This window comes from Electrophorus electricus, chromosome 20 (assembly GCF_013358815.1).
Source record: "Electrophorus electricus isolate fEleEle1 chromosome 20, fEleEle1.pri, whole genome shotgun sequence".
Classification (NCBI taxonomy): domain Eukaryota; kingdom Metazoa; phylum Chordata; class Actinopteri; order Gymnotiformes; family Gymnotidae; genus Electrophorus; species Electrophorus electricus.
This window is the reverse complement of record NC_049554.1, coordinates 8,427,008-8,443,565: the sequence shown is the minus strand read 5'-3', so window position 1 is coordinate 8,443,565 and position 16,558 is coordinate 8,427,008. Positions and strand designations below refer to the sequence as shown.

Genomic DNA, 16,558 nt, shown 5'->3' with positions numbered 1-16,558 from the left:
TTCCCAGTAGACAATATTATAGACATTTCTTACTATGTTTTGTGTTGCATTGTTTTTTATGTTTTTTACACTGATCAAATAATAAGGTGTTTTAGTAAAAACAGAAAGTGCTTACATTTTTCTGATTTCATCAGTAGAGTTGCTTAAAGACTTAAAAATACCAAAGACAAAATGTTAAACAATGGATGCATACCAATTACAGACAACATGATCTCTCCCTCCTCAAGAAAGGGAACATAGTGCTTGAAATGGACTGGTGCTCAGCAGTTCAGTGAGCCAACAATTCTACATTGCAAACTTTAAAGTTCCTTGATTTTCTCTTACATGTTATTGCTGGAATCTTGTAGCTCATGTTATTGTTGGAATCTTATAGCTCAAACCTATTCAAAAAAGGGTTTAAAAAATGTGAAAATGTTTCCTGCTTTCATCAGTATATTCTAAACCTGTGAAATTATATTATCTTCTGACATTACCCACAGTACAGTGAATATACCTCTTATTTATGTAATTTGTAATTTGTGTAAATTATGATGATGATATCTAGCAAAGAAAGATAAGACCTGTTGTCATGGGGGATGTCACATGTACTTTGTCATGATAACCATTTTGTGTGTATTTTTTGCAGGTTGTGTGTCAAGCCAATCAAAATGGCTCCCAGGTGGAGTGTGAGCTGGGAAATCCTCTCAAAAGAGACACTGTGGTACACTAACATAAATGTTTCACACATTTTATATTGGATTTTGGCATAATATACACATTAAGGTTTCAGGCTTTTCTGATCATAGATACCTACATTCAACCTACAACAGTTAGAAGAAGATACAATATTGGACTTTTGCAGTAGACTCTGTATGTTGTTTAACATTTTTCTTTAGCTAACATTTCTTATTATCTTTTAGCTGAAATTCTACATTATCTTAAGCACTTCAGGGATCACAATTGAAACTACATCTTTATCAGTATACCTCTTGATGTCAACGTAAGTTTTTTCACTTTGACTTTAAAAACTCTTTGGCTTACAACCAACCATTTTAAAGGCCCTTTTCAAAGTTAGTACAAAACATTTGTGCAAAAAATTATTAGAACTCAGCATTATTTATGAGTGATTTTATTACATGCAGGAGGTAAACTGGTTAGGTTTAAAAACCATGTTACACCACAACAAACTATCAACAAAACTTCAGTGTCATCTAGGAAGTTATGAGGTGCTCTCTATACTACCAGTGGTACCACAATTTGACAACCACTAGGCAGTTGGTGTCAAGTAAACTGAAAAGCCACAGGGAGACTGCTGTGAGTCAATTTCAAAACCATCCTCTTTTGTTTTGATACATTACTTCAGGATATTTTTACTGGTCACACTGGAAAAATTAAACAAGTCAAATCTAATATAAAAAAGCTGATGAGTTGCAACACCATGGATGCTTCATAGTAACCCACATAAACAAAGCTGAACCCCATTTTAATTTTTGATGTCCAAAATGTTCAAATAAATTACTGGTGCTTGGTACAAAAACAAATAAATTACTGGTGCTTGGTGCAATATTTTTTTTTTCATTTAAGTAACCAGATAGCTATTATAAAATCAGATTTTTTTAAACTATAAAGTATGTTGGGATTGCAGTCCATTGTTTTTAACATAAATGGTTCTCTCACACACAGAATAAGTGAGCAGCCTGGTATGACCACAGTCACAGCATTTGCAAGAGTGGTGATTGAGCTACCTCTGGCAGTCAGTGGGTAAGCACATGATGTTTACCTACCAGTTCATCTTTACTAATTTGCTGTGATCAAAATAACTTTGAATTTGTCTATAAAAAGATCTAGCTTCATCCATCAAATATAATGTTTTATCTGTCACTGTGACCCTTAGAATATGATAATTATTTTTATTGTGTGGGCTTCAGTCTGGCACAACCTCATCAGTTATTCTTCAGTGGAACAGTGAAAGGAGAAAGTGCCATGGAGACTCTGGATGACGTGGGTAGTGAAGTTCAGTATGAATTCACGGTAAGATCAAAAGGTCCATACTAATATGGTGTCAATCTTGCCTATCATTTGAATTTACCATTCACATAATAACCTATTATTTCTATACATATTGTTTCTATCCAGGTCTCCAACACTGGGCAGTCTGTTCAAACTCTTGGCTCTGCCTTCTTGAACATCATGTGGCCTCATGAGTTGGCTAATGGGAAATGGCTGCTGTATCCTTCGAGCTTACATATTGAGGGTCAGCCACACACCCACTGCACCCATAATTCAGCTCTTAATCCACGTGGTCTGCACCCCAGTGAACTAAATTCAGCACTTCTCAAGGTAAAGAGATTAAACCACACTAAATTAATTTGAATGTATTGCAATGCTAATTTCACACTCTTGCCTTGCATATGCATATAAATTATGTTATATTAAAAAGGTTAATGATGCAAAAAATAACAAATGCAAAAATGGCTGCTGCCTTGCTTTAGTACTACATTTCATGGCATTTCTATTTGTTCATCATCACACCCATCAGCATTTCACCCTGCAGCATTCAGTGAGCAAACAGAGTATCATGTTTTGAAAACACCAGTGGCATAAATAGAAACAAAACCAGGGCTCTTGTGCAACACAAGTTTGTGTTGCCTATATATAACACTAAACTGAGGCTAAAGATTCTGAGATGATACTAACCTGATACTAACCTGAACAAATAGTGTGCTAATTTTCTGTAGGCTTCTAAATGCTGTAAATGCGTAGGCTACTAATTTTGTAATGTAAAGTGCAAGCCATTTTTTCAACTATCAAATTTCTTTTTTTGTGACAGGGGCAGTTATAAGTACTGGCAACATTAAATTTTACTCTTCTTGATTATACAGCTATATCTGTAGGGTTGTTCATCATCCATATTGAGCTACAGTACCACTAGGATCATAGACAAATTAATACAGCTAGGAGCCACTGAGAAGCCTAGCTGCAGCATAGCTCCTGGTGCATGTATTTTGAATTTTAATTGTGTTTCCAATTTATAAGTGTCAGTATTATAAATTAAATATTTTATTTAAAAATCATAAGTCACATATTTTAATGAAGTTTTTTAAAAAACTATATAGAATTTTCATAAGGCTTTATTTCACTTGCAAATTAAATTACATGACTTAATACCCCCCCGCCCCCCAAAAAAATCAGTATATGCGTTCGTCATCTTTTAAACACACTACACATAAGAAAACATATGTTTACAGTGAGGATTGAAGCTTACTGATTTTTTCTACTTGCCAAAGCCATCAAATATGACTCTACATGGATAGTGTAGCACATTTAATTGATTACAGAGATTACAGACATTCCCCAAGAGAACGCACAAAGCTCTTTACATGACAGCTGTAATGTAGCAGTTAAGTTAGTTTTCTTAGACTGGATATTCCTGTTCATAAAGGCAACTGCATTAAAGAACAATCAATACAGACATAAACTATACTATAACTATATATATCTATAGTTACTACATCTATATTTTAAACAGCATAAAATGTTTAGTTGGCTTAGTGACAGGTATAGGAAGAGAAACATTTGTACAATTATCTATAGGACTGCAGTTTTAGCTAATTAACAGGGCCTTTTGAAGTAAAATGATATGTAATAGATTCTCTCCTCTTACAGGGTGCTATAGGTGGAATAGAGATGGTACAAAAAGTGACACCCTATTAACCAATTGTAGCAGTCAATTTAACAATCCCAATAAGCAGTGCAAAACTGCAAACATCAAATTTGTCCATGAATTGAAATCATATACAATTATGAAGAGTCCTAAATTAATCATGGATGGACCCAGCTGAAGTGATTTATGTTTGTTTCTTTTGAGGAGGCCAGGAGAAAGACCCGCTCTCATGCAGAGGAGGAAGGAAAATCCATTACCAAAAGCAAGGTAGTGGACAACATTACTCCAGCTGTGGCTGCATCTGACAAAAGGAAGTCTCTGAAATTGGTAAGAAGCAAAGTCACAACTTACAGTAGTGTGTACATCAAGTTACACACTACTCTGCGGAATCAGAGTATATAATTTACTTCTGTGAGTGTAAGAATTCAGCATTGTTTATTACAACAAATTTTTAATTGTTTGGTTTAATGTTTGATTCTCTCTCACTCAATTTTTTTGCACTCCTCTTACCATTTTCCATTATAGCTTTTACAGCATCACACCTGGAAATATTGTACTTAATGTCACTTGGTCAAGGGGAGTGTAAGGTCATCAATTTCCCTCAACATTTTTGAAAAATTAGGTTTATTAATGGCACATGGGTACCCACATGAAGCCTGTTATAAAAAGTTACATTTGAATTTGCAAAGATATACATGTTTCTTATTGTAACATTGAGTGGTAAGGAGGCGGACATGTGCAGAGAAGATTTAATAGGGGCAAATCCAAAATCAGAGTTGTTAAGACAGTCCAGGGTCAAGGAGCTGACATGGAGAGCACGGGGATACATGACAAACGAGACAAGGGATAGAATACTCTAGTAACAGCGACAAGAACTAAATGCACAGAAGCACAAAGGTAGAGCAGGCTATAACAGACTAGCAAACATGGAGGCTAGGATGACAAAGGCATGAGTACAAAGAAACAACTATTAGAATAAACATACATTCAACCATCAATGAACAGCAAAACACTGGGATCAAGACAGGGTTTAAATAAATGAACTTAAGACTAGAAACAAGGGGCAGGTGTGGAAAATTAAACGAGGGTAGGAGAAAACTAAACTAAAAGGTACACAAGACGGAAAAAACATGGAACATGGAATCTGGGAGGGACTAATCAAGACAGTACCCCACCCCAAAGTACGCAACACCGTGGTGCACAAATACAGGGACCATCAAAATCAAAAACAAAATCAGGACTAGGACGCTACACCGATAGCAGCAAAACGGGCAAGATGCGGAGCAGGGACAGGACCCAGACAAGACACAGGAGCAGACAGGCCAGAAACAGGAATCAAACACGGGACATGAGGAGCAACGGGCACAGGGACAGAACACAACTTGAGCAAAAACAAAACCAAGCAACAGAGAAGGCAAAAACAGGGCAGTAGGAGCAGGCAACAGTGGAGAAACAGGAGGCATACCAGGGGCAGAGGCAGCTGGAGGGTTTCGAGGAGCAACCGCTGGAACAAGTCTGGCATGAGGCATGGGGATAGGCATGGCAAGAGGCAGAGGGGCTCGTGGAGTGACTTCCACTCCAAGAACAGGAACCATTGGGGCACGGCAGCGGTCATCAGAGGCGGTGGGTCTGGGAGGTCCAGAGGCGCAGCTACAGTGCTCAGCGGCAGGCTTGGAGGCTGGTCTAGAGGCTTAGCCACAGGAACCGGCTCAGGACGGACGGCTTCTCTCACGCCGGGAACAGGAACCGGCTGAGGATGGGCGGTATCTCTCACGCTGGGAACAGGACCAGGACGAGCGACTTGTGGGATAGCCACGAGCACTGGTGGGGTGACCCTGGAGGAACAGACTCAGAACCCTCTCAGCAGCTCCCAAAGCTCACGCGAGTGATAAGGAGCTTGAAGTTGCGCTTTAGTGCGATCGAGTACCAAACCATGGATTGTCTGTGCAATCACTCTGCCTATTCACCTCTTGCGCTGCAGGCCACTCCTCCCTGCAGCATTAGTCAAGACGGGCAGCTTCATGGCGCTTACCTCAGATCACATCATCAGCAAAATAAACGTGATCCTGCTTTTTCCGGGAACGACGAGATACACGTGTACCTGCAGCACCAGGGGATTTTCTGTCTCTGGTTTGATGATGCCGAGACGTAACGAACTTGGACTGTTTGGAAACAGCCGGAGTTTCGTCCCAGCAGAACAACCACCTCCTAGAGTCTCACTCTCCCACTGCAACCTTGTTGGGCTGTTCGTTCTGTAACATTGAGCAGTAAGGAGGTGGACGCGTGCGGAGAAGAGCGAGATTTAATAGGGCCAAATCCAGAAACAGAATCATTAAGGCAGTCCAGGGTCAAAGAGCCGACACAGACAGCATGGGGATACATGACAAATGAGTCAAGTACTAGAATACTTGAGTAACTAAACAGTGACGAGAACTAACCACACAGAAGCACACAGGTTAAGCAGGCTATAACGGACTAGCAAACACAGAAGCTAGGATAACACAAAGGCATGGAGTACAAAGAAATATAACCATTAGAATAAAATATACATTCAACCATCAATGAACAGCAAAACACTGGGGTCAAGACAGGGTTTAAATACATGAACTTAACAAGACTAGAAACGAGGGACAGGTGTGGAAAATTAAACGAGGGTAGGAGAAAACGAAACTATGGAATGGAACTAAAATACACAAAACAGAAAAACACGGAACACGGAATATGGGAGTGACTAATCATGACACATGATTCAAGCAAAAGAAATAATGCTTCACTCTTAAGCGTGTATAATATATAATCCACTAGGTAACCTATAATTAACCTAAATAAAAAGAATATTTCTCATTTGTGATTTGTCAAGTTTAGTTGCTAATTACAGTCAGACACAGAGACCTTGTTTTTATTTTGTCATAGCAACTACAAGTGATAGCTATCAAGATGTAATCACATTTTAGTCTGTCTTAAAATAAACTGCTGACATCAATTTTAGCAGCAGCCACTTATCACAGCCACAAGGCTAAAAATATTCAGCAAGGTCAAACAGTAAGTATTGCGAGGCATTCCAGAGTAAAATATTTTTGGGCTGTGATGGACCACTTTTTTTACAGGACTGCCTCCTGGGCTCTACACGTTGTGTGCTTTTCCAGTGTCCACTACACAGCTTCACTGGGACAAGCATATTTAAGGTCAAAGCCCGCTTATGGAACAGTACTTTCATAGAGGTAATAATTCAGCTCCTTTTACTTATCATTGTCTAATCACTGTTCTACGTTTGACCAGCTACACCACAAAATAGTAGACATCACCCAAATGTTTGTATCTCTCTCTCTCTCTCTCTCTTAGGAGTTCTCCTTTGTCAGTGTGCTGGAGCTGTTGGTTAGAGCCAACATCACTGTAAAGTCAAGTCTTAAACATCTTGTGCTGAGGGATGCTGCTGCACAGGTAAAGTATACTCTCTGTCACACACACACACACACACACACACACACACACACATAATAGACTTAAGTGTGATTTGTTTATGTGAAACTGTTTTTTCAGTATTTCTCCAACAATCTTTAGATGAGACAGACTTACAAAAATTATCAAATGGATTTTTAATATCCAGAAGTATTTGTTCATAATGTGGGATTATGGTTGATCATGAAGACACGAAACAGGAAGTGGGAAATAATGCTTTTGTATATTGTAACCAAATCTGATATACATATATGCAACTTAAGGAAGCCATAAAATTGTGATTTATGTTTATAAATAGAAGGTGCTGCAATAATGATATATAAAACCACATAAACAATAATAATAATAGTAATTTATACTTGTAACATGCTTTTCTTAGACCCAAAGTTCTTCATGCATAAATTTAAAGCAAGACAACATAAAACAAAGCAAAGAAATAAAATAAGTAGGTATTAACATACACAAGCCATGCAGAAAAAATAATAGGGCATGAGAACAATGCATAGCTAGATAAGGCCCCCCAAAATAACACATTACCTACACTGCAAATATTCCAAACATTTAATAATAAGAATAAGATTTATTACCAAAGAGAAGAAGTTGGGGATGGTTTATGCAGTAATATTTAAATCAGTTAAGACACCTCAGATATTCCAAGCCACTTTTCTAACTGATCCAATAGAAAGGTTTGGCAGCACTACAGTTCTCTTTCATTTACCACAGCAGAGGTCCAAATAGGGCTCAGCCTATTAATACCCACAACCTGGTGAGAGTTCTCAAAAGGATAACACCACCAGCCACTACTTGGCTTATCTGCGACAATAGTGCAGTCAGCATGGAAGTGTAACAAGCAGGGATGCTGTCATTTGCTAATACTCTACTGACTTTCCCCAGAGCTATTTATACAATAGGATGCCCCTTTAATCTCCTACTGCACTTGCACCCTCTATCTGGCATAATCAAATAAATCACTTGATGGCATTGAATATTCTTAAAATACAGTACATCTATCAATACAGAATTACTTAGCACTAATAAAAAGTACCTGCTTACCAATTTTCAGTTGTCTATGTGCAACCGTTTGCCAGAAATCCCATGCTGAATACACCATGTTTTTTTGGTAAATTTCCACAACAATCATGCATGTGCTCTTAAATGGCTTTTTAATGCTTCCGGTGTAAGATAACTTCAGATTTTGTCATAGAACATTAAATTACCATCAAAGCAACTGCAAGACATGTTTAAAAAGTATATAAGGTAAAGTTCTTTATTGGCTTGCTCACGTTTTTGTACAAACACACGCATTTGTGGAAACAGATTGGCAGCTGTTTCCACAAATAGAGGACGCTTAGACAAAAACATACAAACTTCACATGCATGCACACAGCAAAACATTGCTTGTGCATCATAATCAGATCAAGTGTAGTGCATGCATGTGAAACTGTTTGGCAAATCTAATGCAGTCATGGATATTGTTTTTAGTTAATCATTTGATCACCAATACCTTTGAACATCATGGAAAGGAAGAGGCTTATTTTAGCTGAAGTTTGTGTGGAGTTGTTTGGGTGCAGTTATGAGCTGGAAGATGAGAGACAGTTCAGTGGCTTCTAGTATGGAGTAGGTATGATATTTGCATAGCAAATCACTGGATGTTTCCATTCACTGCTGGACAAATTTTTTATCCTGCTAAAAATTGTTAGTACAAATGAGAAAGAATATTTTACCCAGCATAACCTATATTCTTTTAGCCTAATAGCAATGAAGCTAATTGCAATGAAGCTAGTATTGTTTAGCCTTTAACAATGAAGCTATAATGAAGCTAATATTGTCTTTTAGTAAGTTGTCGAACATTGTTGTGTTTTTGGCACACAAAAAAAAATCTTGCACATTTGATATATAGTGACTGATGACTTTGTGTGCACTTTGAAGATGTATAAGACACCTAGTGGAAAACACTGTGTAGCTCCTGAATAATTCTATGTATATGCTCAAAATTTACTTTATTTGATAAGTCCCTGGTGAATCAGCACATGTAGAGCATGACTGAAAATGAATCTCCAGCATCCAAATACACATTATAAACCCCAAAAATAAAAAATGTTTTTTTGATATTTTCTTCTGTATCGAATGAGCTCAAATAGAACCTAAATGATGGAAAAATAAGCTTAGATGTGAATTGATGTCTTGGCTCAAGTGTCTACTTTAATTTGAATCCTGAATGATCCTTCTGCTATGTGTAAAATTTCAGATAACTAGTGTTAAATTGAACAAGTACAAATCATTCAAAAATGTGCATAAATCTGAATGTGCTCTTAGGGGTTTTTAATTGATTATGTAATCAGGTGACTTGAAAACACTACATCTGTATTAGAATAGAGAGAGTTAATCCCTAAACTGCCACAGAAGGTTGGAGAATGAAAAAAAAAGCCTATCTTGAATTTAAGGATTTGCAAAATCAGTTTGTTTTAGAAAAATGACTGGAGGAAGGGAAGACAGTTCTACATAGCAAAGCAAAACCATCACAGTTGCTTTTTTAAAAATGAGAATGGAATTTTTCATATTAAAAAAAATGTTTTGACCTGCATAGTCTACTGATTTTATTGAGTATAAACATCAATAAAGCATGTTCTGCAATGCATTAACTGCAAAAATTGGATGCGGCTATTCTGCTATTTTGACGAGAATATTTGCCTGCCTGGCACACTGCAATTGTGAAGTAACAAATTATTGTTAAATAAAAGCCCATGTGCCAGATCAATAATTGTAATGAGTGCAACAGGGCAAGGAGCAGAGCAAGGTCTCGATGGAGACAGAGGTTTATTGATACACATTTACCACACCAGCACTCATATAGAACACAAGTAGTGAACACAAACATGGGCACTGATGAGGTGAACAAAGGATCAAACATGAACATGAACAGGATCAATGACTGACTATAATGCACACACTAACAAGGGTTTAAATACATACAAACATGACAAGACTAAATTGATGTGGGTGTGTGCTTAATAACATAGGCATGGTTACAAATGAGACACATTCAACAAAGAACTCCCACTGCATGTGGCGGGCCATACCACGTGACCAGTGGGAGCATTCCGTGACAATAATCAAAGTGTTTTGAAGGCAAAATAAACCTAATGGGTTCAGACCATAATCAATGTCAAAGTAACAAGACAGTTTAGAAAATTATGCGCTTCCTCAATATGTTTCATGTTATATAATAGTGCATTTCCTCAATACCTTTTATTGTGTAACTCCTTTTGCCTCCTAAGGAAAGGTTTTTAGGATTTTTTTAAGCCTGAATTCTTTGGGTATGGTTCTCACAAGATAACTGTATTATCAGTATTGCTTAACCACCCTTATTTTAATCTATATTAAAATTACTACCAAATATATACTGGTATACCTAATGAGTGAGTGGATTTATGCCATTGAAATGTGTGAAATGTGCCCTCAGGTATCAGTGATGATCTATCCCGAACATGGACCCTCAGACCAGTACTCAATCCCTTGGTGGATCATTCTCATTGCGTTCCTGGCTGGCATCCTGGTCTTAGCATTGTTGGTCTGCATCCTTTGGAAGGTAGGATATCACTTAAGTTCCTTTCCCTGGTCTTATTTCTTTTAATGAACAGTGTTGACAATGGGGTACTACAAAAGATTGTTCCCTGCTCAATTCATTATTACATAAAACACACCAAAAAAGCATGTTATTATATTAAAGACATTTTTTGTATCTGTGGTTAAGGTTATATTTTATAGGGTAGATGGGTATGTGTGTGCTTTAAGTAGGAGATATTTGGCAGCATAGATTTCCCAGGCATCCCTTCCTTCCCATGCCTTCTACACTTTAACATTATTTTTCTCTCAAGCATTTCCATTTTAATTTTCATCTAATGTCTTTAGTGTTTCTATAATTACAGTTTTTTTGTCATCTGTACATCACTTTCCCCCTTTTGTTCTCCTTACTGTCTGCATTTTCCTTCTTTCTTATGCTGTGTATTCCTTTTCAATTACACTGGATATTTTCCTGGATGCTGAGGCAGTGTGGCTTTTTCAAGCGTACAGAGAGGCATCCGGAATATGAGACAGAATATTATCGTGCTCACCTCCAGCTTCAGCCTTCTGAAGCTGAGAAGCAGGCCGTCGCGCTCCAATAGGCCCCTGCCATTCATCCTGTTGACTCCGTCCCCTCTGCTGAAGCGGTAAAGCCGCACTCTAGCTTCAAAAGACTGCATCTGATTTCCTAATTTGAGGCTCTGTTTGTGAACCTTTGAACCTGTGAATTGGTTTGCTTAGGCACATGGCAAAAAGCCAAAGAATCAAATGAACTTTAAAAATAAAGAAAACAAAATGCATAAAATATATTAAAAAAAAACTAGATGAAACCTTTGCAAAAGGTTCTTTAGGTATTATCAAAAGATTTAATACCTTTCATGACTGCTTACTAGTCATCAAGTCATTGGCACAGTGTTCTTTCACACTCAATAATGATAATTCAGACCAAACGTTTGTTCTTAATGAGATTATCTTTTATCATAACAGCAAAGTATAATAAATGAGGATTTCTTCTGATATGTATGCTAATAAACACAAGGTAGATGTGTAAATAGCATTAAAGGGTTCTTTAATTGTATTTTTGCAGTCCCATGTGTACTTTTTTCAGATTCTTATAACATGTACTAAATACATGTGACATTTCTCCAGCATTACTAGCATGAAACGCTTCCAAAAAGTCTGGTGTTAATTTCATAAAACATATACAGCATATGCATTACCAAACATTTATAAATTCCATAATGTATACTAGAATGGATTGCTTCTAAAAATGTATTGAATGTATAGAATATACTGCTTCATGCTGAATATAGTGTATTCAACACCACGCAAGACTGAACAACACACCAAATAGCTAAATGAAGAAAACTTGAGAGGATGACACAGAATAGCAGCTAATTACCCAAAACTCATGCCCATGAGTTTAGGTATTGCACAGACTATTAATCTGGGATTATGCTTGCTGCTTTCAAATACATAAATTATTTGCATTTTAATTGAATTATGTGCTTCCTAATTGAATGCAGAAGGAAGTGTCCTTCTGTAGTCTATTAAAATATACCTTCTGAGCAGACTGGCTATTTCTGCCACTTACATTCTAGCTTTCACATAGTTTTGATGAGCATCTGAATATACTCATTGTACCAATCTTCTTTTTTTCTTACTGCAGTCTCTTTACCTAAAGTATTCTGTCATATTAAATATTATCATATTTAGCTGGAGAGATTAAAGCAATTGATAAATCTGGAAGGTTTTGAATAAAATTACTATCTTTGGGGGATATGATGATATGCTATAGTAAAACAAATTTGCAGTTAGGCATAGATTTTAGTGTTATGTGACATGGTTATCACCAAACACCTCTTCCATTATGAACCAATGAACCAAACCACAGTTTGGAAAGGAGGATAGGAGCAGAGTGGTAGCTTTCTTAGTTTAATTCTAGATAGTAACATGATATCTGTATTTGGGAAATCAGAGAAAGACCTTTCAGAGTAATGCATTCATAAATATAATAAGTAAAAATGTATATGATGCATATGGCCATATAAATGTGGGCTATAGAATATGAAAAGGATTTTTTCTTGTCAGCCTATGAGAAAATGGTTAATTTCTAGGGCATTGTTATGTTATTAACTGTGGCCAGAAATGTAAGAAAAAGAAAGAAACATGCATTTGTGATGTACATTAACTACTTGATGAAAAACGTGTCAGTTATTATTCAGTAAAGCAAAAGTTTACTTATGTATTTTTCAGGAAATCATTGTTATTGTGTCATTATGTAACACATTTTATACCATAAAAGTCATGAAAATGAGCTGCCCATGAGCAAAATGCATATATTTTTTTAGAATGCAATTTCTTTTTATCACTTGCAAAACATACATGGAGACATGGCTTACACTGACACCAAAAGTCAAAATTAAGTCAAGCATATGATTAGTAATGAGTAGGTTTGTGTGAAAACACTGGGGGTTAGGATAGATAGGAATGTTGTTCTCTGTGGTTCTGGTGCTATGTCAAAATGAAAATTAAATGAATAATAATCTCCTAGGATTATTATTTTATCAATAAAGATAACCAAATATGATAGGAAATCAACAAACTCCTGTAAGAACTCAGAGCAAGGACCTATAAATAGTAATTGGTGAGATGGCTAAGAAACCAGCAAAAGCTATCTTTTTTTCTGCTTTTTCAACTTGATTATATCTGATAAGATGTTTGCTGTCTTGGAGAGTAAAATCTGATGCTTATCTGAGCTACTTAGTGTGCCTAGGTTTTAGTAAAATGAGTAATTTCACAAATATGACACTTTTCGATATTGGATACACACATGACTAGTGTAAGTTTATCAATGTGTGCATGCGTGCTGCTTTAGAGGACAGATGCATTCACATTACCGACAGATATAGGTCACATGCAATTATGAATGTAAACCGATAAGACCTGCAAAAAATGATTTTAACAAATAATTGGAATTGAACCATGTTGCTTTTAATGTATATGTAGCCTTTGTCTATTAAACGCTGATTCTGATTTAGAAATATCACTATCCTTGCTGAATTCACTACTAAAAAATATACATCCTCCAGCTGTGGTTAAACAAGTCCACAAAAATCACACAAATTTTATGCATACTTTAATGAACAGATGATGAGGTGTTTCTGTAGTCAGATTATTGGCATGTGTAAGAAGTCACATGAGATAACCCTACCCATGATTACCTTGATGACCATTTATAAATGTCTGTATATATGTGCCTATAATAGAGAGGAAAGAAAAATCTTAAGGACCACACTTAAGGATGCTTAATATTCTTAGATAGGTTTAGGATTGTGGTTAGGGCTAAAGGCATCGCTGTCTGCAGATGAAGGCAAAATGCATTCGATTAAGTTAATGTCACATCAGAATTTGATTCTATTTACATTATATTGTTTGGCAAATACATTTACATCACATTTATTCTTCAAATTATAAAAAAGAGATATGTACAATGTTAAAAAAAATCCAGAATGTTACAACCAGCTTCAATCAAATAAGTATGCATTCATGGATACTAGCGACTGTGACATGCCACTTCTAAAACTGTTTTGCTTTTGTTCCAGGATTACTATTTTAGAAAGCTGTGTCTTTATTGCTGCTTAAGCAGTAAATTAAATGTAATGTTCTTATCTATCTGCACCTTTTCTCTGCCTCTCTTCACCCTCTTTTCTGTTTCCCTCATTTTTTCTTTTTAATGTACACACTATTTTTTTTCCTTCCCTTTCTTTTTCTTTCTCTCAGTGTGGTTTCTTCCAGAGGGCCCATTATAAAGATAAAGTGCCTCAGTACCATGCTGTGAAGATCCCACGGCAAGAACGCTCTCAATTCCAAGACAAGAAATCCATAATTTTACACAAGAAGGAATGGGTAACCCATTGGAGTGATGGCTCATCTTGATGTACTGAAAGTACCTTCTTTCTTTGATTCCAACCACAGTAGACTTGGCACAAAAAACTTCCAGGGTACACAAAACATGTTGCATTACCAAGGCGCTTTACATAGCATTTTAAGACACTACAGATATTTAACTATTAATTTACATATTCAAATTTTCAGTTTTCAGTTAAGGAAAAGGAAACAAATACCAGTTCATACAAAAAGGACTTCAGCAGATCAGTTATTTGTCATTTAGCAATAAATGCTATAAGATGGTATAAGAATTATAATATGTGTCACGGCCCGAGTGTCACAGGGCATTGAGCAGGACACAGACACCTTAAACGATGTGAAACATTTAATAACATAAAACATAAAGGACACTCATGGCATTCACACATAATAGCACTAATAGACAGGATTACACAAACAGTATAAACAGTAACAACGACAACATAAAATGACATAAATGCTGGGTTACATTAACAGTAGCTACACACTCATTGACACTAACATTCAACAATGATGCTAACAATGACCAACAATGAGGCCCACACTGACAGTGATTTAAATAAATAGACATACACTCAACGTTAACCCCGTGCAGGTGCGTGCCATCATAGACGGCATGGCAACAAACGTAAAGTCCCCTGCACGCAGCAGGCCATACCATGTGACTCGTGGGGGGGGGAAAGCATTCCATGACATAACCCCCTCCCAAGGGGCGAGGCTCTTGACGCATCCAATTCCAGGACAGCAAACCCCAGGCCGCCGTGCACCCACACAAAACACAACATGGCAATGCCCGGTGCCCACCCAATACAAGGCAAGCCAGGTGCCGCCACCAAGGTAGATCTCTTGGCAGGAGGGAGAAAGGCAGCTTCCCTGCCTCTCTCAGGACAGTCTGGTATGCTTCTAGTGACGTTGCGCCTGAAAACACATAAGACGCACAAATACATACAAATAGAAGCGCCTACACACAGAAACATAAGATACTGTGACGTAGCTCCCGCTATCAGCCCCAAATGTGTCCTTGGCCTCAACGGACATGCGGGGGTGCACGTCTGCCCCGGCTCCAGACGTGCTACATCCCCTAATGGTCCTTCTTCCACCAGCTGCTCTAGGAGCACCCCAGAGGCTGTCTGCCTCCGAGGTGAGTCAGACCATGTGACTCATGGGGGGGGGGGGGGGGGGCCCAAGCAATCTGTGACAATATGAAATATTAAACATTGTATAAATACCAATGTCCAAAAAGTTTAGAAACTGAATGCCTTCGCCTTGACATACATGGTGTACTGAAAACAAATGTGTATTTGAGAAACTTTACACATTCAGTATTCTAAGAAGAAAATCTGACATTCATCAGACTACAGTTCTATACTTCTGAATGTTAGTTTTTCTTCTTAGAATTTATGTATTTAACCAAAAATGCATTGCAATTCTTTTTTAAACTCTTATAGCAATGTGAACCTCAAAAATTAATGCTTAAGTGTTTATTGGTTCTGTTGTATTTTAGGTGTAATTTCTGATGAAAGTGCCTTAATACAAAGCATACTAAAATTCTAAGTAAAAAATTGAGGTGTACCTATTATTTGGATGTTCTGCATCATGTAAACATTTCACTGCTGCAATCTATCCCAACCCCCCAATGCATATGAACAAGGATTCAGTGCTCTTGTTTGCTTGGTTAAGCTTTGAGCTAAAGACAGAAAAACGTGGACTATCTGGTTTGTAAAAACACTAGTCTACACAATATCCTTTTAGATGGGACCCAGTTATGTCCAAGGAACATTTTGCTGTGACTGGCAGGCCATTTGAACATGGAAACAACAAATGCTTTGAATATAAACAAATAATCCAATAAAACACAGGATATTATAAACTCAGAGCTAGCACTAGGATTGCCATGGCACTCAGTTCATCAACTTTGTGTAGTTATTGTTTTTTTGTGTTTGTTTTTCTTCTCAGCAGTTC

The 16,558-nt window shown here is 37.1% G+C and overlaps 1 protein-coding gene across 7 annotated transcripts in view; it reads left to right on the top strand.

Annotated features, from left to right (window-relative positions):
- Positions 1-15,623, top strand: part of itga7 (integrin, alpha 7) — a 40,730-nt gene extending 25,107 nt beyond the window's left edge. For 4 of the 7 annotated variants that reach the window (XM_027002056.2, XM_027002053.2, XM_027002052.2 and 1 more), the window contains 10 exons: positions 626-700; positions 900-979; positions 1,663-1,740; positions 1,908-2,010; positions 2,116-2,319; positions 3,848-3,970; positions 6,751-6,864; positions 6,986-7,084; positions 10,566-10,691; positions 14,450-15,623. In XM_027002056.2, coding sequence (XP_026857857.2) covers positions 626-700; positions 900-979; positions 1,663-1,740; positions 1,908-2,010; positions 2,116-2,319; positions 3,848-3,970; positions 6,751-6,864; positions 6,986-7,084; positions 10,566-10,691; positions 14,450-14,605 — 1,158 coding nt within the window. In that variant the 3' untranslated portion in view covers positions 14,606-15,623. Of the gene's footprint in view, positions 1-625; positions 701-899; positions 980-1,662; positions 1,741-1,907; positions 2,011-2,115; positions 2,320-3,847; positions 3,971-6,750; positions 6,865-6,985; positions 7,085-10,565; positions 10,692-11,154; positions 11,745-14,449 lie in introns of those variants that run through there. The other 3 variants (XM_027002054.2, XM_027002050.2, XM_027002051.2) reach the window with 2 other exon arrangements.
- Positions 15,624-16,558: the final 935 nt, after the last annotated feature.